Source organism: Spea bombifrons, chromosome 5, assembly GCF_027358695.1.
Source record: "Spea bombifrons isolate aSpeBom1 chromosome 5, aSpeBom1.2.pri, whole genome shotgun sequence".
Lineage (NCBI taxonomy): Eukaryota > Metazoa > Chordata > Amphibia > Anura > Pelobatidae > Spea > Spea bombifrons.
The window spans coordinates 104,222,030-104,243,131 of NC_071091.1; the positions used below are offsets into that span (position 1 = coordinate 104,222,030).

Sequence of the window (21,102 nt, forward strand, 5' to 3'; positions counted from 1 at the left end):
ACACCTCTGTAGGCCGGTTGCGAGGGAGATTTCCTCAGCCCGCGGGGGACCCGGGAGCCCAACCACCCAATGGAGCGATCCTACAATGCTTTGCGGCAGAAGTACAGCAGTCTCTGGCTTTAACGCCCCGAAGCCAGCTCCCTTCGACGGATCTGTGACGGTCCGTTCATTAGTTGTTACAGCTTCGATTGGGCTCGTGACATTTTCACAGGCACTTCAAAGTTCATTTCGCTTGATTACTCGGCTCAAGGCATCGCCCCGTGAACACCCACGTCACAAAATGAGTTTGCAGTTTTGTGTGCAGCCTGTTTCAGGTATAAAAGGCGAGGATCTGGACCGGTGGACCTAGACGGTCATCGCCCCGCGTTAAAGGATGGGGATTGTCGTCAGACCCGAGACGATGCTGTCGGTGTACGGCGTGCTCTTCATCATGGGAACGGCTTCCGCTGTGACATCTGGTGAGTATTTGGAACTGAATAATGAAAACGTTGAATACGAATAAATCAGGCAAGAGGTCTATTTACCAAAGGGGAACTGATGACCTCACAGCATATGTAATAATGTAAAACTAAATGAATATATTGAATCACTCATAGCTTGTGCTTCTTGGTCACCTTATGGAAGCTGAAAACAGTGGCAGCCTGTGGCCGAGCCAGCATGATCTAATACGTCTGCCCTGAAGTTCTCATCCCATTTCGCAAAGGCTGCCTCAACCAATCAAAAACAACCCACAACTTTACATCATAGCAGCGATAATGCATAGAAACAGAATCAGCCCCGTTGGGACCCATCTAGTCGTCCGTTTCTCCTGCTGTAAAGACTGAAACCTTAATCAGTCGTTGGTCTCGTCTTAGATTCAGGAAAATATGCCTATCCCATGCGTGTTTAAATTCCCTCACTGTAGTAGCCACTTCTGCTGGGAGGCTGTTCCACTTATCTAATACTCAGTAACATACTCCTTCCTTTCATTCCATCTAAACCTCCGACCCTCTACTTTTAGAATTATGTTCTAACATTTCACCTCCTTTGAAATAAACCTCCCTCCCGTACTTTGTTAAATCCCTTTATGTATTTAAATGTTTCTATCGCATACCCTCTCTGTCGTCTCTCCTCCACACTAATGCTCTCCACTTCTCTAAACGCAGCCTTAAAAGCATAAAACCTCCCACCGTATTCCCTTCCCCAAAATAATTTAAATAATGCCAGATTTGGGTTTATTCATACGTATGTATGTATATTTGGGAACTCTAAGGGTTTGTCCCAATCTTAGGGTGAAGGTGCAGATGTGATCATAAATAAGACCACCAATCGCTACTTGAATGCAGGTGAATCTTTAAACCATGGTATTAGAGCCATTTGGGTAACACATTTGGCGAGTCACTGCATAGAATCTTCACAATGAGCTATTAAAGGGTTAATAAGTCTCAGGGGCCACTGATTTAGAAAGTCCCCAGCGGCCAAAAGTGGATCTCTAATTAGGTGAATCTGCCCTGCCGTACATCTGTCCATGGATGTATATAGCGCTCTAAAGGAGCTCTAAGTTCCCATAATACAGGATGCCCAGAAGGCCTTCTGTTGTTTGCATATCTGTAAATACTCTTGATATTTTCACCGTTCCCTTTTTTTTCAATAATGAAATTTTGTTTTTGTTCCCTTTGTGACGAAAACATTTATTTCTACCTAACGTTACATCTCAAGTCTGCCACTAGATGGTAGAAAATGTATTGCTTTAAACAATGCTACTCAGTGCAGAACATGTGATTGTAATATTATATATATATAATATTCAACAGTATATAAATACACAATGACACAAAGGTTTGGGGTCACTTAGCAAATTCTGTCCAATAAAATAACACAAAATGGATCAGAAATTCAGTGCAGACGGGGTTAATTTTGTAAATGACTATTGTAGCTGGAAACGGCTGATTTTTAATGGAATATCTTCATAGGCGTACAGAGGCCCTTTATCACTCCCATCACTCCTGTGTTCCAATGGCCCTTTATCACTCCCATCACTCCTGTGTTCCAATGGCCCTTTATCACTCCCATCACTCCTGTGTTCCAATGGCACTTTGTGTTCGCTGATCCAAGTTTAAGTTTAAAAGACTAATAGATGGCTAGAAAACCTTTTTGCGATTATGTTACAGCCAGAAATGTCCTCCAGTGAATTCTCTGAGTAACGGGCAAAAATCTCTAAGTTGCGGGAGCTGTGTTTAGACACAATGACCTTCCACCCCCATATAAATATAAAGTGCTTGTAGCTAGCCCCGCCTACAACATTATTGACTCCGCCCACTTAAGAAAGAGGAGACTCCGGGTCAAAACAAGAGAGTTCCCAGGTATCCCCCGAGGGAGGTGACTTTTCTTCTTATCATGGCTTATCCGCTCTTGGCCTTCACCTCTCATGTTTGCAGTTTAGCGATTTAACCTCTAATGTATCAGAAATATTTCAGAATGGAGTAACGATGTCACGAAACATTTCAAAGCCAAATAAAGAAAAAAAAATTAGCACAAAAGCATCTTTTTCCGGAGATGCGTGCACGCTGTCATTATGGTAGGAAGCCCATCTTTAGCTTTGACCTCTTGAACATTAAATTCTAGGCCTGGAGAAAACCCACATCTGTCATTTCCAATCTCAGTTCACCGCACCGTCAAGAAAAATGTACAGTTTTAATTTTAGTTCATGTCACAGATATGGTTTTTTTTTTACATAGAGTGAAAGAAGGGCAGAGAGGCAACAGTAACCGCGCATGCATGTACTGTACTCATCCGAATATGGGTTATTATAAGCAGCACGGATATATTTAGATGCACTTGGACTAAATGACATACCTCCCAACTTCTACCCCTGGCGAATCCGGACGCGGGGGGGCTTGGGAGGTAGAATGTCACCAGAAAAAGAAATAGAGACCGTGGGATTAGGGCCCTGAATCTACCTGTCCCTCTGAGCTATACCCGAGAAGGGGGAAAGATGTATAAAGTTGCAAAGCCCTCCCTTTTCGCGATGCAGGTAGGCGGTACCGCTGACATTGTGGACGGCCCCACTGATATTGTGGGTGGTCCCACTGATATTGTGGGCGGTCCCACTGACGTCGGCCCCACTGATGTTGGGAGGAGAAGTAGGCGGTTTCTCAGTGATGACCCGCAGACCCCGAGAAGTGGTGCTTCACTTGGAACCTTCTGGGCGAAACCCGAAGGGTTCCCAGGAATATTTATAGGGGTTCCCCTTTCTCATTCAATGTGATTGGTTTAGCGATATTAGGTTTAAATGTTACTCCTGCCTTGTGGGCCGCTGGCTAACAGCACCCCATACTGGAGCAGTTGATTGGGCCCCACAGTATGCGGGGGCCGGCTGGATATGGCAAAGCCACCTGCTCCGTGGGCATTAAAATGTAATGTGCACTTGCACAATTTGGCGGCCGCTGGCCTTAAAGAGCCAGGGCCACTTAGCCATTCCCAGTTCGGCCCTGAATTCATCCCTAAACTGAACTGGATTAACAGACTGACGGGATCAGCTGGGTGTCTGCCACATCCTCTATTATGTAACACGGATCTGTGCGGGGTCCCAGGACCCGACGATTGCTTTTTTCTCTGATTACATTAATAAGAATATATGTTTCCTACAGAATACCAGCTGGACTCGCAGACTCTGCTTCCATGCGAACTAGCCAGAGAGAAGGCCAGCAGGAACGGAGCAGACTACATCCCCCAGTGCTCCGACGATGGATTATTCAGGTAAATATGAACTAATTCACTATTTCAACAGTTGTAGTTTTTGCCTCATAATGTTTTCAGATCTGTAATCTGACCCTTAATCTACTAGACAAACACCCCGACTCCTTATCACACTGCCTGTGGGAAACACTAGAATGGCTCAGTCATAATCACCCAGCCTGACACTCTGACTAATGAAAGTAGTTAGATATATTACTGTATACAGCGCTGGGGGGGTTATAATACTGTATACAGTGCTGGGCGGTTATTACTGTATACAGCACTGGGAGTTATTACTGTATACAGCGCTGGGGGTTATATTACTGTATACAGCGCTGGGGAGTTATTACTGTATACAGCACTGGGGGGTTCGGTCCAATTTGTATTACCACCATCGAATTGTAGTTCTGCTTGTCTATCCCAAAAGAAATTTCACTCAGATGATCTGTCACCTAATGTATAGATCAAATGGGCTAGCGTGGTGCGTGGATCAAATAGATTGCTCCTTGCTTCTTTATTACTGCTTCCATCAATTTTCCCAAAACAGATGCATAGAATGCCTTAATTTGTCACCCATTGATGCATAACTAGAGAAAATCAGTGAATTACCCGCACCATTTGCTATCCAAACATAGCGAGGGGCAGTATGTAGCTTGATAGACAGAACATACTTGGGGTTTGATGGATTCATTAAATGAAGCCGTTTCCTCCTTATCTGTTTACATTCTGAAATTCAGCCTCTCAACAACCTCCAGAATTCCACTGATTTCCTAAATAATGCGTTGTGCAAACTTGCCAAGACAAGTTCTTCACAGTTTACAGGAAACGTCATCTCTTTTATGATGAAATACGCTAAATATGTTTAGAGAGTCATCCTTCGGATCAGAGAGTTTTGTTTGGAAAAGGTTTTTTTTTAAAAAAAGAAACCCGCACTGCTGTCCAACACAGGAGCACAACGGACTAATAAGAAAGAAGGATGTTGATTACTTAATCAATTAATTCTGGATGAATTGAAGGCAGATACCCGTCTCCTCACCAACTATGGATTATAAATTGTGAACCTAAGGAACGTTTCCGACTCGCATTTCTTGATGTAAAGACCTTAGTCTTGTTTTAGATTCAGGAGCCATATGCCTGGCCCAAGGGTCTTTACATTTTCTCGTTGTATTAACCTCTACCATTTCTGATGGGAGGCTGGTCTTCTGGCGGCCATCAACCCCTGAAGGCATCTGCTGTTCCCCTCTTTTTTTTAAAGGACCCTGAAAATCCAGCTCTTTTGTGCAGCTTTTTGTCCAAAGGAGGGAACCAATAAGAAAAGAAGTGTTACAAAAGTAGACGTTATCTATCAATGGCTGGTCACAGTCATATCATTGAGGGCCAGAAGATGGACCACAGGGTTTATGTAGCCCTTTCTTACTTGGTAGGTCAGCTCAGCTGACAAAGGGGACTGATGGGCTATCCTCCTAGAAAGGGCTGGCAGTACACTATTGTATTCATGGACATTCTAGGTGTCTGACTGGTCCCTGGGTTCCAAGGGATCCTGTTGATCCATGTCTGCATTTTAGTAGATAGAACAGCAAATAGACTGTACGCTCGTTTGAGCAGGGCCCTCCTCACCTGTTGTCTCTGTTAGTCATACTACTTTTTATGTCCTGTCTACCCATTGTACAGCGCTACGGAATTTGATGGCACTATATATAAAACAATAAATAATAATAATATGTATAAAAGAAGATTCACAAAAATAACAAACAACCAGCTTGTTAGAGAAAAAGGTCACTGTTCACAGTAAGGGCTGGAAAGCACTGGAAGCCACTACCTGTGGAGACGATGACCGCAGACTTACCATGTATACTAACTAACCAGAGGTTTTCATGAACCATGGACAATGTATACTGCTTTGAAAAGTCATTGTTGCCCCCCATGATGCATTTTTTATAAGCTATCAGATCTCTCCACATTTCTTTTCGGCTATTCATCTGTAAACATTTTTATGTAAATAGTGATTGACGTAGGGATTAGTTTTATTTCCATGGAAGATTTTTTGTTCATTTTCTAGGAAAAATTGACATGATTTCAAGAGCGGTTTTTGTTTGCCTTCAAACTGGATTAATGGAATCATTCATATGCTAGAATGGTTAAACTTGATGGACATATGTGTTTTTATAAACCTCACTATGTAATTATGGACCTGACATCCATTAAACAGGTGATGTAAGCGTTTACATTTGCTTCCAGGAACATCCAGTGCACTAGAAATGGCCTGTCCTGCTGGTGTGTAGATGTTGATGGTGATGAGGTCCCAGGCAGCCGACGGACAGGGTCCCCTCCATTGTGTAAGTGAACCTTATGGGTTACTGCCATACTTGGGAACTTCTTAGGGCTAGCTACCTGGAGCATTCACTCATCTATGCAAGTGACCTCATGGGGGGGCAAGTCTATCCCAGAGTGTCTTCTGTGGGAGGGAATGTGGGATGGGATCATTGGAAAACGGGTGGGGAATAGGCAGAACATGGGCCCAGAGAAAGAAGGAACTGACCAGGAGGCCCAAGGAAGCAGGGTTTTACCCGGAGACTCCGAGCCAAGCTCATAAAGTTCCCATCTGTTACCCGGAGACTCTGAGCCAAGTTCATAAAGTTCCCATCTGTTACCTGGAGACTCCGAGCCAAGCTCATAGAGTTCCCAACTGTTACCCGGAGACTCTGAGCCAAGCTCATAGAGTTCCCATCTGTTACCCGGAGACTCTGAGCCAAGCTCATAGAGTTCCCATCTGTTACCCGGGGACTCCGGGCCAAGCTCATAGAGTTCCCATCTGTTACCCATTGACTCTGAGCCAAGCTTATAGAGTTCCCATCTGTTACCCGGAGACTCTAAGCCAAGCTCATAGAGTTCCCATCTGTTACCCGGAGACTCCGAGCCAAGCTCATAGAGTTCCCATCTGTTACCCGGAGACTCCGAGCCAAGGTCATAGAGTTCCCATCTGTTACCCAGAGACTCCGAGCCAAGCTCATAGAGTTCCCAACCTGACATTTGTAATGAATGATACAAAAACTTCAAAGCAAAACCAATCTGCTAACCTTGCTACATATACCACAATGTTGATATATTTTGTTTTCATTTGCACTTCAGGCCTATCGTTTTGCCAGCTTAAAAAGCAGCAGATCTTGGTGAGCGGTTATATAAATCGGACCTCGACATCCTACATCCCGCAGTGCAAAGATTCCGGGGCGTTTGAATCAGTACAATGCAACCATAACCTAGGGCAATGCTGGTGTGTGGACACTGAGGGAATGGAGATCTACGGAACACGGCAGATCGGGAAACCTAAACAATGTAGGTTTCCTGTATGATATCAATTAAACCAGTGCACCTAACCTGCTCAATGTTAAATATTTAGAGTCTACTTAACCTGAGCAATGTGAATTTTTTCCAGCATACAAAGAACTTATGGAACGCTGATTTCCCACCTCCAAGATGTCATTTTTAATTCATATTGGGTAGTCAGTGCGGTGGGGAATTAGTTAGATGGGATTAAGGTTAGCTTTAGGGTTATGAAGGAGTTAAAAAAAATAAAATAGAAAACTTAGAAAACTTTAAATAAATTAATATTATTCAGGGTAAGTTAACAAATGTTTTTTTGGTATTTTTCACCTTTTATTAATTGTGGATAATTTATATAACTGTAAAACTGTAAATAAATGTGTTTTACGGTATTTTTTTTATTTTTTCATAACAGAATAATATCTTGCGTAAGCTTGCGAGCAGGGTTCTCTCTACCTAATATATCGGTTTGTCTTAGTTTGTCAATTCTCGTCTTGTCATACCCTTTGAATATATGTATTGTATTAAGCGCTGCGTAAATTGTTGCCGCTATATAAATAAAAGATTAGTGGTCCTATGGCTTTAAAAAAGCCCAGGTACTTAAGAGGTTAAAACTTTTATGTACATGGCACAAAGTTGTGTATAGGTTAGGTGAAGTCACAAAAAAGAATAAAGAATACATCAAAAATATATGACCTGAAGGTCCATTTGTTTACAAGCAAAAATAAATGGCTCCATGATTGAGCAGGCCCATAAAAAAACGAAGCAAAAAACAAAAAAAAAAACAAGATTAAGACTCCACTAAAAATAGACAAAATCACTGACTATTCCACAGCCGTATCTACGGATCTTGGTGCCTGGGGCGAACACCAAGAAACGCACCTAACACAGGTCAGAGGCCATGACCCGTGCTGATGTCACTTTTTCGCCAAAGGCATAGGGGTATTGTATTTGGAGAATTCAAGAGTGACCCTCAGGTTGTGAGCTGCCCCTCTTGTCACATGCAAGTTAACACCATGGAATGTCGATACCATCAGCTGTACATTTACCTTTTGCCCTCAGCTGCCCCTCCTCGTCTGAGTCTGTACTGCCCTATGATGTCATATCCCTGCACTCCGTGTCTTAAAGGTGCATGGTACCTTCTAAACCAAACTATGGGGGCTGTGGTGAGTCAGCACGACCTCCATAGTGTAATAAGCCTGTAATAGGCCTGTTGAGGAGATCAAAGATCTCCGGCCCATTGAGCAGCGGGGTACTGGAGGTCCTGATCATCCAAGAGGACAATCTGCTTCTTGGTTTGGCAGCAGGGGGTCTGTTGCCTCCTTGACCTGCTGCCATAGGCCTAGTCGGCCACTGGATACTATACCATGCTTCAAAAAATAAATACACAAAACATTTATGATGAGCAGTAAGTCCACATCTTGATATTGTCTATTTTAATTTCCAGGTCCCCGGAATTGCGAGATCAGAGATCGTCGAATCCTTCATGGTGTCGGGGAGAAGGTTCCTCCTCATTGTTCTGACAATGGGGAATTTTCACCTGTTCAATGCAAACTGGTCAACACTACAGACAAGATGATTTTGGATATAGTTACAAGTTTCAGCCGGTAATTATTTTTTTATACCGTAGTTCATAAAGGGGCCAGTGGTTGGAAGATGACTTAATGCTAATGGGGAATGAACGTATGGTTCCTTTAGATAGCACCATATGTTTCATTCTAAAGAATGACTGCGCAACTCCAGTCCTATAAGACCATAAACAGGCCAGGTATTCTGGGCATCCCGACAGCAATATTTATTTCCTATTTTAGAATCTGTGTGATTATTCTTCCCCATTAAGTTCACACTGGGAATATCCAGGTTCCAGCTACCCCGAACTCTCCCTTTATGGGATGCCAGTAGACGGTCCCGCTGACGTTGGATGCAGGGCTAGCCTCATATGGTGAAAAACTGGCGTGGCTGGAGGGGAAGTGGGCAGAGAGTGGGGCTTTTGGCAATGCTGCTCCCGCAAACCAGAGTTCTTTAGTGATGACCTGGAGTCTTCGATTGAAACCTGGAGAGTTTCCAGGTATGGTTATATTTCTACTTTTGGGGATAGAAGGGAGAGAACTTCAGAACAGGATATTGGTTAAGTAAAGCGGGCCCTAGCACTCCAAGACTCAGAAGCTAAAACAATTAGAAGTCCTCAGATACAAACTTACAAACATGCTTTTCATCTTAGTCCATGCAAATCTACTGTATGATACTAAATTGAAAGAGGTACGGTGGGGAAGCTACTCCTCGCAGCAGGATAGTGCTTGAAAATCACCGAAAAAAACCAAGACTGTTGGGAGGTATGATATACAGTCGCCTTGAAGCCTATCCAACTTATGTGGAGGTCACCGTGCAGCAGCTGCATCTTGCTGTCGGCTAATGAGATCACGATCCTCCAGGCCTGGAATGATGTGGGTTTTTGGTATTTGATTACGTTTCTTTCCATAGTTTTGATGGATCAGCAATTTCTTTGTGTATCATTCACGGTCCGCAGCCTGCTTTATTTACCTTATATGGCCGTATTTTTTTGCATAGCGGGGTAACTATGATTTTGCTCTGTTTTAGATGCAAATTGGCCTTTAAACAATGCCCCATGACATTGATCATAGTCAGAGCCTTATATATAAGCTCACAAGAGCAGGGCGCTCTTCTCCTTCTATACCAGTATATGTTAAGGTGTGTTAAGGTTATTGTCTATTTTGTGTATTGTATAGCGCTTTTAATTGCTGAAGGCGGCAGAAACCTTCTGATATACACGGCTTTAAGCGTTATACAGATAATTCAACGTGTTATTTTTCATCATCAGCTATTATTATTGTTTTCGATATGTTCACTTTAAAAGTAAGGGACTAGTTAACTTTGTGAAAGCTGTGACAGAACTAGCGTACCAGTTTCCTTTCCTGATATTATCTTAGGCAGACAGAATCAGCTGCCACCAAACAATGAGAGCAACTTCGACCACGAGACAAGAGATCATTTAATGGAGGGGAAATAATCGTGCAAATCCAGAGAACTACCCAGCGGTGGCCACATATCTCCCAAGTGCCCCATTTTTCACGGTGCAGTTCTTTTGATCTTCTCTGAACATCCCAGGGAGCTTCATCATCAATGGACCTTCTTGCGACACTCTAGACCTGAGATGGCTTTCCAGATAAATGGGGAGGTGGTCTCAAAAACTTTTGCCTATAGCCACACCCACTTCTACCTCTAGCCACACCCACAACACGAGTGTCCTGATTCGGATACCTGAAATGTTGGGGGGCATGGTATATACATAAGGTGGCCTTTCATTAAATGGGTTTATGAAGCTCACAGACCAACCATTGTATTCTTCTAGGAAGTCTAATATTAGGCTTTATACTATTTTCCATTGCAGGCATTAAATCTAAATAACCCAAGTTATTAGCAATAAAAATATAATTTTTTTGTGAAAATGATACACATCAGAACTTCAGCGATCAGCGCTATTTTTTGAAAACTGGATTTTTTTACTGATTTTATTTTGATTTATTATAGACAAGGCAGCTATTTTGTTACATCAAAATCTCAAAAAAAAATATTTATGACTAAATATTGTATAAAAAAACTTTTTATAAAAAAATAATATTTTTTCTTTTTTTAAATGAATTTTGTTAACAACTAAAAGCCAGAATATAGAGGAAGTTTTATACAGCTGAATTTATCTAGAAGAATGAGAAGATTTATATCATGCTTGGAAATATACTTCATATGTATTATTAAGTTCAAGCTTTCCAAGAACCCATATCCGTTGACCCAGAATATATCTTAACAAGAAATATATTTTCCTCTAATCTTACAGGATGCCCCTGTGTCATGTATAAGGATCTGTTTGGTAAAAGGTCCCCAAACAAGTTCTATTATATCATCCAATATAGTATTTATATCCTCACATATCATCTTTTCTATTTTTAAGCCTTTTTTATTTTATTTATTTTTTTGAAAGAGAAAAACACTCTTTTGATCCTCACTGCTGCTGATCACATCAGTAAGCTCTCTTGCCCTGCATTTCCAATCGCAGAAACTGCAGGGGAACTTATCAGATGTCTTAGGAGGGTCTGAATAAACCCTTTAGGGAACCTTTTTACTTTGAATGTGGTTTCTAGTTGTGTCAGGACTGACACTGCCGACAGAGAATGCCTGAACCTCTGTTCGGCCATTCTCCGTTATTCCGGTGTAAGCGGCGCTCTTTACACCGGATGCTAGCTCCTGCTCACAGGGGAGTCCTCAGGTTTTCTAATGACACCCTGATCTCCCATGTACTGGTGGGTAAATGCTGCTGGGAAACCATAAGACATAGTATTATGTACTTTGTCATGTAGACCATGGTTTAGAGAACGTAATAGAACGTCCTTGGTCACGAAGGCTTAATTAATTGTGTTGCCTTCCCTGGAACCCTTTTTAGTTCCATGATATCTTTCTATGAACTGATGCCAAAATAGTACTTCATATTCAAGTTGAAGTCATATAAATAGATAATATTCTGGACTCATTCCCTTTTTAATACAGGATAACAACTTGCTAATTTTGCAGCAACTGCCTGAAATTAAAGTACTACAGTGATTTTCCCAAACAAACAGCAATTTATTTTACAGTTAGCATGCTTTTTCCCTCCAAATACATATTACATTTTTCTATGTCAAATTGCATCTACCACTTTATTGTAAAGTCTTCTATTTGTTCTAAATTCCTCTGTAGATAGATGACATCCAAGTCAGACCAGCCCTTTGTGGACAGTTTTGGACTGGCCCAGGGGCAGCCGTCTCTGTATGCCAGTGCGGCACCCTCCTGATGAGTGGCACCCGAGATGGCCGCCCCCCCAAGTACACCACTCCTCCCAATGCACTTCCGCAAAAGAGTGGAGCCTCCGGCAACCCTCTGCCCCAATCAGAGGAACGGGGGATATGCTGACCCTGTTGCTCCGCCCTCTCGAGGAAGTGTAACAAAAAGCCAGAGCAATGCAGATAGATTTGTGGAGAACGAGAAACACTTCTCTTTCTCCACAAACCTTGAAAGATTCCGGCCCTGTCAAATTGCTGCCTGAGTCCCATGGACCCACCGGGACCCATGTGGCCGCTGGCTCTGGTCGGCTCCCTATTGCAGGTGGGCCCTTGGGGCATGTGCCCACATTACCCACTTATTGATATTGCCCTGATAAATGTGTGTGAATGCTTAGGTATGTTAGTGTGAGTGTCTGGAAAAGTGTTGGGACCACCCATTAGTCAGCCTATCCAATTCTTTGTTTCTGAAGTTTTGCTTTATAGGTTTCCTATAAAAGACCATTTTAGGTGGGAGAAATTAAAGGGTGTTGGAGACCCAATGACAAAATCCTTGGAGGAGACAACAGAAGGATTTTTGTTATCTGCTTAGTGGAACCAAAATAACAGCTTGATTTATAATTTTGGCTACCTATGCTGATGTGATCCCAAAAATGACATCATTTGGGGCCAACGTTGAAGGTTTATTGGGTTTTAGGAGAGGAACAATAAACTGTACTCTGATTGGTCACTCCCAAAAAACTGAATTAAGTACCTTTTCTTTTTCACAGCCAAATACATCCCCATTCTATCCCATTGTTCAGAGCCAAAATATTTTATAACAAGGACACCAAATTTTAATGTGTAACTACCCCATAGCTAATTAAATATCTATTGTTGAATCTTGAATGGGTTTCTCATTACTCACTCTGCTTTTCTAATGTTTCCAGTTAGTAGTTCTTGATACATTTTGTATTTCATGCATTTGTTTTTTTGTCCTTTGGCGTTGCAAAGAAATTTAAAAGAAGCTAATTTATCACCATTGGAAATGTGAAAAAAAAAATTCCACACCGGAAATTCTAATATTATTTAACAACAGCACAAAATAATTATTCTCATAATCTCTTTTTTTGAATCGTAGATTTCCAGATGCCTTTAAGTCATTTACGTCCCTCCGGGAATCATTCCCAGAAATTTCTGGATACTGTTACTGTGCGGATAGGCTTGGACGGGAACTTGCCAACACTGGTAAGCATTACCAGATTCTCTTAGTCCATCATATACTCCTTTAGTTTAAAACCTTCAACCCATATGGCTGACAGCAAAGTGCCTGGTTTTATGTCACGTGCCAATTCAATGTCCCTGCCAAAAATTATCAGTGAAGAAAAAGATAGAAAGGCGTTCAATTCAGCAATGCAGGTGGAACAGCACCTTTAAAAAAAAACACTTTTGAATGTTAATGTTGGTGGATATTTAAAAGCTTTTGCTATGTTAAAGCTTTTCTTAATGTGTTGTGCTCTTATCCCAAATGATTTATTACCAGGGGGAGAAGAAACCTTTTCCTTGGTATAAGAGGTCTATTAATTGGTATTCACGAGTAAATTCCAGTTGGGGTTTCCTTGCCCCCTCCCCAACTACAAGGGCACATTTTCGGAAAGTGATGCAAATTCCATAATTTCCTTTTTTTTCTTTCTTACTATTATTTATACCTTTAGGTTTGGAGCTTCTGTTGGATGAGGTCTACGACACGGTCTTCGCAGGACAATCCCCCTCTCGCTCCTTCACGGGAACAACTATCTATCGCATTCTACAGAGACGATTCCTGGGCGTTCAGCTAATTACGTCTGGCAAATTCAGATGTAAGCGTTTAATCTTTTGCTTTTGAGTCTGTAGAAAGAATCCAAGGATGCTGAAAGAGGCATATTCCAAAAATAAAATATACGACATTAGTGACATTATTTAGAATGTTTAATGCAACATATGTTGCTTTCAGGATCTACGCAAGTATAGAGTGGGTCATTCAAACAGTGACTGCCAGACAAATAGATTGGGCTACCAGTGAGTGTGAGGTGACATCATTGGCACTGAATATGTTTTGTTACCTTGAGGTGTATTGAGTGAGATGTAATTGCTTTGTCCTATAGAGATGGAGCTTATGATATGTTTCCCTATCCATTTGGGGTTTTGACATTCCCAATTATTCCCAAAGTTATTGTCAAGCAGCTAAACGTTATTTTTTTTCATAGGCCCTACTACATGTGAGGTTCAGAGGTTTACTGCCGCTCAAATGGGGGGTGTTTATATACCATCTTGTACCGAGAATGGGGATTTTGAAGCTGTCCAATGTCAAACCGGTGGTCAGTGTTGGTGCGTGGATTCTAAAGGACGGGAAATCTATGGATCTCGATTACAAGGGAAACTCCCCAACTGCAGTAAGTAATTAAAAAGTATGATGAGATTCTTAATGTACATCAGTTTCAAATGAAAAATTGTGTGCCCTAAGTTCTCATGGAACGTGGTTTGGAATCCCTGTGCTCTGCAAAGTATTATGCCAACACCAAACCGAGCTGCACACCAAGAGAAGACTAACTAAAAGGGCTCTGCTATATATTTGTAATTTACAAGGTGATGGCGGTAGTGTTATTTTAACACATGATGGTATTTTGACCATGATTTTGACCATTTTGTACAGGGGTGAAGCCTGGAAACTGTAGTTAATTTATTCTCAGAATAGAAGTCCCTTTTTTACCCTGATTTTACTACCAATTGTATAGTAATCAGCCATGTTCATTTGGTGAATATTTCCCCTTGGTCAGTGATTAGCCAGGAGTTTTACAAAAGTTCACCTACGAGACCCCGTTTACCAGGAGCAAAAACGTTCTCAACTTTAATTCAATTTACTCGATCAGAACTGGTGGGGAACAAATAGGATAAAAACACCAATTGGATACACATAGAACCAATATAAAAACACAATTGTTCGTTTCCCTTTACAATTTCGAGTTCATGATTCCTTAGACACTTTTAAGGTTGATGAATAGAACTTTCAGGAGGTCTAGATTAATATTATCTTCAAAAATAGTATCGGCTGCAGTAACATTTTGTTTCTTAACTTGAAAAGAAAAAATAAGTATTTTAAATGTTTTCTTTATACAGATAACTATCAAGATTGTTCAAACAGGAGAAGACAGGCTTTGTCTAGTTTGTTTTATGGACCCAGTGGACCTTTTGGCCAACGTAACCTGTTTGAAACGCAAGAGGAGGAATTTGGTCCACGACTAGGATCCAAACACTGTTCATCCTATGTCTTGGAAACTTTTGTTAATTCGGGACTCTTAAATCCAATTGATGAGAAATTTGGAGACAAAAAAACTAAAATGGACAATTTTATTAGTGACATGGTCACTGGACTGTTCCCTTCGAGAGACCTAATACAGTTGGCTTTAAAATTTACCAAAAACCCAAAGAGATTTCAACAAAATTTGTTTGGTGGAAAATACCTAAAAAACATGGGTTCGTTTAATTTCACCGGAGCAGTGGGCGTCAGGAGCAAATTTAATTTTAGTGGATTTTTCCAGCAAATTGGCTTAACAGGAATGTACAGCGGAGGTAACTTCAAGGAACTCGCCAAGTTATTTTCATCTGAAGAAGATTCGTACTTAACTAAAGATTCATCCAATTTCTCCAAGCAAAGCTTTAACCTGAACCAGCCCATTCAAGCCAGTTTTGGGCAAATTGTGAACCTCCAAGAAAATCAAAATCTTGTCGCGCTTTTTGTTTCGATTCTTGAGCTTGAGGAATTTTCGAAATTTCTCAGAGAAGTTGTCTCTGTCCCACCAAAGATTTCCGAAGACGTTTCTGAAACCGTGAAGATCGTTCTACAGTCGAAAGCCTGTCCGAAGAGGGACACCAACGTCTTCGTACCGACGTGCACCCAAGATGGCGGATACGATGAAATTCAGTGTAGTGTATCAGAGTGCTGGTGCGTTGATGATTCGGGCGAAGAAATAGAGGGATCGAGAACACGAGGGAAAAAGGCGAGATGTCCCACAAAATGTGAAAAAGAACGTGACATGCAAAAATTAATAAAGAAAAGTCGGCCTGCCGGGTCAGAGCTGTTTATTCCCTCGTGTGATAGGAATGGAAATTTTTGGACTGTCCAGTGCATTGGTAAAAAATGCTTCTGTGTTGATTTCGATGGACAAATTATTCCCGGAACCCAGAAATTGTCTGGAGAAAATATTCAGTGTAAGTTACAATGCATATTTTTATTATTTAGATAAATACATTGGAAAATATGTACATAAATATATTAAATACACTATGGGTTGCTTCGCAGAGCTTTACTGAAACTAGTGAATCAAATAACATTTCTAATCAGTTCATTTATTCTATTTTAGAAGCTATTTTCTTTTCAATTCACTGCAAATGTATTGTTTTAATTTAGCCCAAAATGCTAAATGTCCCTATTTGATTTGCACATATGACATGTCTTTTAAGTCTGTTCCAACCATACAGATGTCTCACATATTTCTCTACGCCTCTCCTCCAAGTTGTTCAAAAATTTCAAAATTTTTTAATTTTAGCTTTTCAAATTTTTTTTTTAAATTTAAGACGTTCAAAATTGTACCTTTTGTGATTTCACCTTGTGACTTTTTGTCTTTTTTATATCGTCTTTCTAGAAACATCTTAATTTTATTTTTTATATTTTATATTTATACAGTATATTTATTTTGTTATGTTCAGTATATTTATTTTCCTCATCTTTTCTCTTTAAGCTATAAAATTAGTCTTTCTACCCCAAATCTAGTTAGCAATACTCTAGAATAGGGATGTTCAATATTGTGACTACAGGCCAGATGTCAAGGAAATTCCAAGTTATTATTATTATTGTTTTATATAGCGCCAACAAATTCCATAGCGGTGTACAATGGGTAGACATAACATGTAGTATAAAACACAACAATCTGACGACAGGTGAGGCGGGCCCTGCTCCAACGAGCTTACAGTCTAGAGGCACCTAGTGGGTAAAGCAATGGATCCGCCATTTTTCTTTTACCCTGACTAGTAAGTTGCAGTAACCAAATCACTTAAATTTGCAGAGTTATTGGCGAGTCACTGCAAATCTCCATACTTAATGTATGTCTCTACTTTCCAGGCCCCAGTAATTGTCAGTTGACCGCAAGCAAGGAGTTTCTTCGGAGCTCCGGAGAACTATTATCTGGTTCTAGAACAGTATCTCAGCTTTCGGAAGTTTTCATTCCCCAGTGCTCCGAGGACGGAGACTGGAAACCCGTTCAGTGTAGCGGACCGACCGAGCAAGCCTTTGAGCTCTACCAAGCCTGGACAACACTGAACAGAAACATCTCTTTCTCAGAAACCCCTCGTGTCATTCTGACCTACAAAAAGACTTCTTCTCAGAGTTTTTCAGACTTCGTTCTAGCACTTTATACCAACGGACATCAAAACGTGTTTCCTTTTTTTTCCAAATATTCCTCGTTTAGTGCTATCCCAGAAGATGTTTTAGGTGGAAACATAACAGTGCAGACAGATAATGTCCTACTAAACCCTTATCTATTCTGGAGAATCCTAAGCGGAGACCTAACTTATTACCCCGGCGCTTACAGTGACTTTTCGGTACCTTTAAGTCACTTCGATCTGCGTACTTGCTGGTGTGTTGACCCAAATGGACAGAAAATCCAGGGGTCGGAAGTGATGCCGAACAAAATTCCAAAATGTAAGCACAACAAATGTAAAGAGCAATTGAAGTAAAATAATTAAAATGTTAGAACCTAGAGGCATCTGCATCAAAGTTTTTTCTAAATGACCATAAAGAACATTTCCCACAAATTCTATTATCGTTAATTCCTTAGGTCCCGGGAGGTGTGAGATTGCCAAACTGAAGAGCTTGCAGTTCATAGAGGAAGCAGAAGATTTCATTGAGGCTTCGAACACTTCTCGTTTTCCTTTCGGACAGAGCTTCTTATTGGCAAACGGAATACGACTTTCAGAAATGGATCTGCTCCATGCTGATGGCTCCTTCAAATCAGGAGTAACCTTCTCAGAGAGCTTCATGAACAGAGATAATTATCACCTGCAACTGGCTGCACAATCCAGTATGTATAAACGGGGGCATAGAAGAAAGAAGTGTTACCTTGAGCATAACCTCTACTGCTGTATACAGTAATAACACCCTATACAGTAATAACCCCCCAGCGCTGTATACAGCAATTACCCCCCACTGCGGTATACAGTAATATAACCCTAGCTCTGTATACAGTAATATAACCCCCATCTCTGAATACAGTAATAATCCCCAGTGCTGTATACAGTAATATAACCCCCAGCGCTGTATACAGTAATATAACCCCCAGCGCTGTATACAGTAATATAACCCCCCAGCGCTGTATACAGTAATATAACCCCTCAGCGCTGTGTACAGTAATATACCCCCAGCGCTGTATACAGTAATATAACCCCAGCGCTGTATACAGTAATATAACCCCAGCGCTGTATACAGTAATATACCCCCAGCGCTGTATACAGTAATATTACCCTCAGCACTGTATACAGTAATATAACCCCCAGCGCTGTATACAGTAATATAACCCCAGCGCTGTATACAGTAATATAACCCCCAGCGCTGTATACAGTAATATAACCCCCCAGCGCTGTATACAGTAATATAACCCCCAGCGCTGTATACAGTAATATAGCCCCAGCACTGTGTACAGTAATATAACCCCCAGCGCTGTATACAGTAATATAACCCCCCAGCACTGGATACAGTAATATAACCCCCAGCGCTGTATACAGTAATATAACCCCCAGCGCTGTATACAGTAATATAGCCCCAGCGCTGTATACAGTAATATAACCCCCAGCGCTGTATACAGTAATATAACCCCCAGCGCTGTATACAGTAATATTACCCCCAGCGCTGTATACAGTAATATAACCCCCAGCACTGTGTACAGTAATATGATACGATATGAATTTTTTATTTGTAGTAGCGTACCTCTTGATATGCTTGATACGTGTTTTGAGGTTCCCATGCATGCTCACTTTCATCTCTTTTTTATAGCCCTGCATTTTTACTGGAGAAGAAGGTTTGCTTCTTTTGGCGAGACCACCCAGTCGGCATATGTACCTTACGTACCCCAATGTGATGAACTGGGAGAATGGGAACCAGTGCAATTTTATGAGAGTACTGGTAAGTGAAGCTTTTATTAAATGGCGCTGAATACACAGCAGTAACCGATACATGCAACTTATTGATGAAGAAGTGAATCAACGAAGACATACATTGCACAAGTAACTCTGGACTTGAATAATGTTCCATCCACTGATACGATGACCGCGTATTTTAAATAAAATAGGATGAAGAAAAGAGTGAATCGTGTAAACACCCTAGAAGCAATGGCCACATCTTCTAGTTGCCTCCGTCCTACTCTTATATCAAGAGGAACATCATTCCTACTAAGCCCTGAGTACACACTTGGAAACTAAGCTTTTGTGTGTCTGGCTCCTATCTTGGCTACCAATAAAATCCAATAAAAATCACTTGCACGGGACCAAAATTAAACTTTTCCACACATACTTGACAAATAAATCTGAGTAATCCCAACGGCCTTACATTGGATTTATGTTGGCAATCGATTTATAAGATCATGTTGGGTCCAGCATAGCTGACCTGGCAGTAATTTCCATCCTAGTGTTCAGAAACCTGAAACGACAAAGACGTGGAACTCAGTAACTTCCCAATGTCCTATAATCCGGATCCATGAGTATCCACAGCCTGAAAATTCTCCGTTTTGTGTCAGCTCTCTGACGATTCTTTTGCAAAGCACTTCTTGAACAATCGGCAAACAAGTTTTAGCTGCACTAAACTCAAACGTCCCATAGAATTTAAATGGAATCTTGTAGGAAATTCATTAATGATGAATTCTTAGTGATTTGCCTGAAAATAGCAGCTGGGAACAGATGTATAAAGCTCAAAGTTCTGCATTGACTGCATTGATTATAGGGTTTGCATACCTGCACCACTCGGGATTTCATAAATAGATCTTGAAATTGCCCCAATATTCAGTTAACCTTTTTCACTTACACAGGTCACTATTGGTGTGTGGATGAGGATGGAAACTATATTCCCGATTCCCTGGTGACACGGACATCACGTCCTCCACAGTGTAAGTCGATGACGGTTGCTTGACTTCACTTACAGGGCGAATGATGAATTTTTTAACCCCTTAATGACAAAGCCTGTACAAATACAGGCTCAAAATGCATTGTTTTCAATGGGTTTAGGGACCGCCCATTGTCCTTAAGGGGTATGTTTAAATGTAATAATCAAATTGTTAAAGTTATTTGGAAGAGTAACAGGCCATATTGTAAACTTTTTTTTTTCTGGAACCATAAGGCAAACTTGGACACTTCTCAAAAATGCTACATATCATTATTATTACCGGTATTATTATTATTATATTTTGTTTACTTAGTGCCAACAATTTATGAAGCGCTTCTTACAATCATTTAAGGGGAATGACAAGACTAGAAAAGATAGACTAAGACAAACCGATACGTTAGGGAAAGCGGGCTCTGCTCGCAAGCTTAAATGTCCCCTGAACCAATGTTGGGTGCAGTTGCTCTTCATTTAAGCAGTGATGTGAACTATAAATTCAAAATGGCCGTCTTTTGTAGGTCAGACGTCGTGTCAGAGAAGTCAGCTGAATGCTCTGATTGCCAGTTGGATACCACAGTCTTTCCAGTCTAATTCAAGTAGTGTTCCTGAATCATTAATCCCAGATTGTACTGAGGTAATGGCGGGAGGTCTACTGGATTGTAATTTTGTGTAATTGTTGTCATGCCTTAAAACAGCAAATTATTTTTCCACATTTGTAAATTATTAATCATTAATTTAATGACACTTTCATTTTTAGACGGGGCAATATACCCCATTACCAACTTCAGAGACAGACTTTGATTGCATGTTACCCATGAACAAAGATGCAATGGCACAAGGCATGAATGGGCGTAATAATTGTGAGTACCCGGGTATTGCATTGTCTTTCGGTCCCTGTCGTTTTAAACCCTTGCACCTAAAACATTGGACATGGTGTAGAATTATTTTGCGGATTAGGAATCCATACAAATATGTATATTTAATAACACACGTCTCTTTGAGTCCGCTCCTGTAAGAATAAATTATGCAAACTGAGTATTATTGTGTTAGCATTAGACTTCTTCTTCATGGAGG

The 21,102-nt window shown here is 40.9% G+C and overlaps 1 protein-coding gene across 1 annotated transcript in view; it reads left to right on the top strand.

Moving 5' to 3' along the window:
- The first annotated feature begins 373 nt into the window (after positions 1-373).
- The window catches only part of TG (thyroglobulin), an 82,718-nt gene continuing 61,989 nt past the window's right edge, over positions 374-21,102 (top strand). The window contains exons 1-15 of the mRNA XM_053467920.1: positions 374-458; positions 3,630-3,738; positions 5,956-6,053; positions 6,847-7,050; positions 8,486-8,645; positions 12,988-13,094; positions 13,562-13,705; positions 14,093-14,278; positions 15,003-16,094; positions 17,005-17,583; positions 17,720-17,962; positions 18,931-19,059; positions 19,958-20,035; positions 20,547-20,662; positions 20,786-20,888. Coding sequence (XP_053323895.1) covers positions 374-458; positions 3,630-3,738; positions 5,956-6,053; positions 6,847-7,050; positions 8,486-8,645; positions 12,988-13,094; positions 13,562-13,705; positions 14,093-14,278; positions 15,003-16,094; positions 17,005-17,583; positions 17,720-17,962; positions 18,931-19,059; positions 19,958-20,035; positions 20,547-20,662; positions 20,786-20,888 — 3,433 coding nt within the window. The remainder of the gene's footprint in view (positions 459-3,629; positions 3,739-5,955; positions 6,054-6,846; positions 7,051-8,485; positions 8,646-12,987; positions 13,095-13,561; positions 13,706-14,092; positions 14,279-15,002; positions 16,095-17,004; positions 17,584-17,719; positions 17,963-18,930; positions 19,060-19,957; positions 20,036-20,546; positions 20,663-20,785; positions 20,889-21,102) is intronic.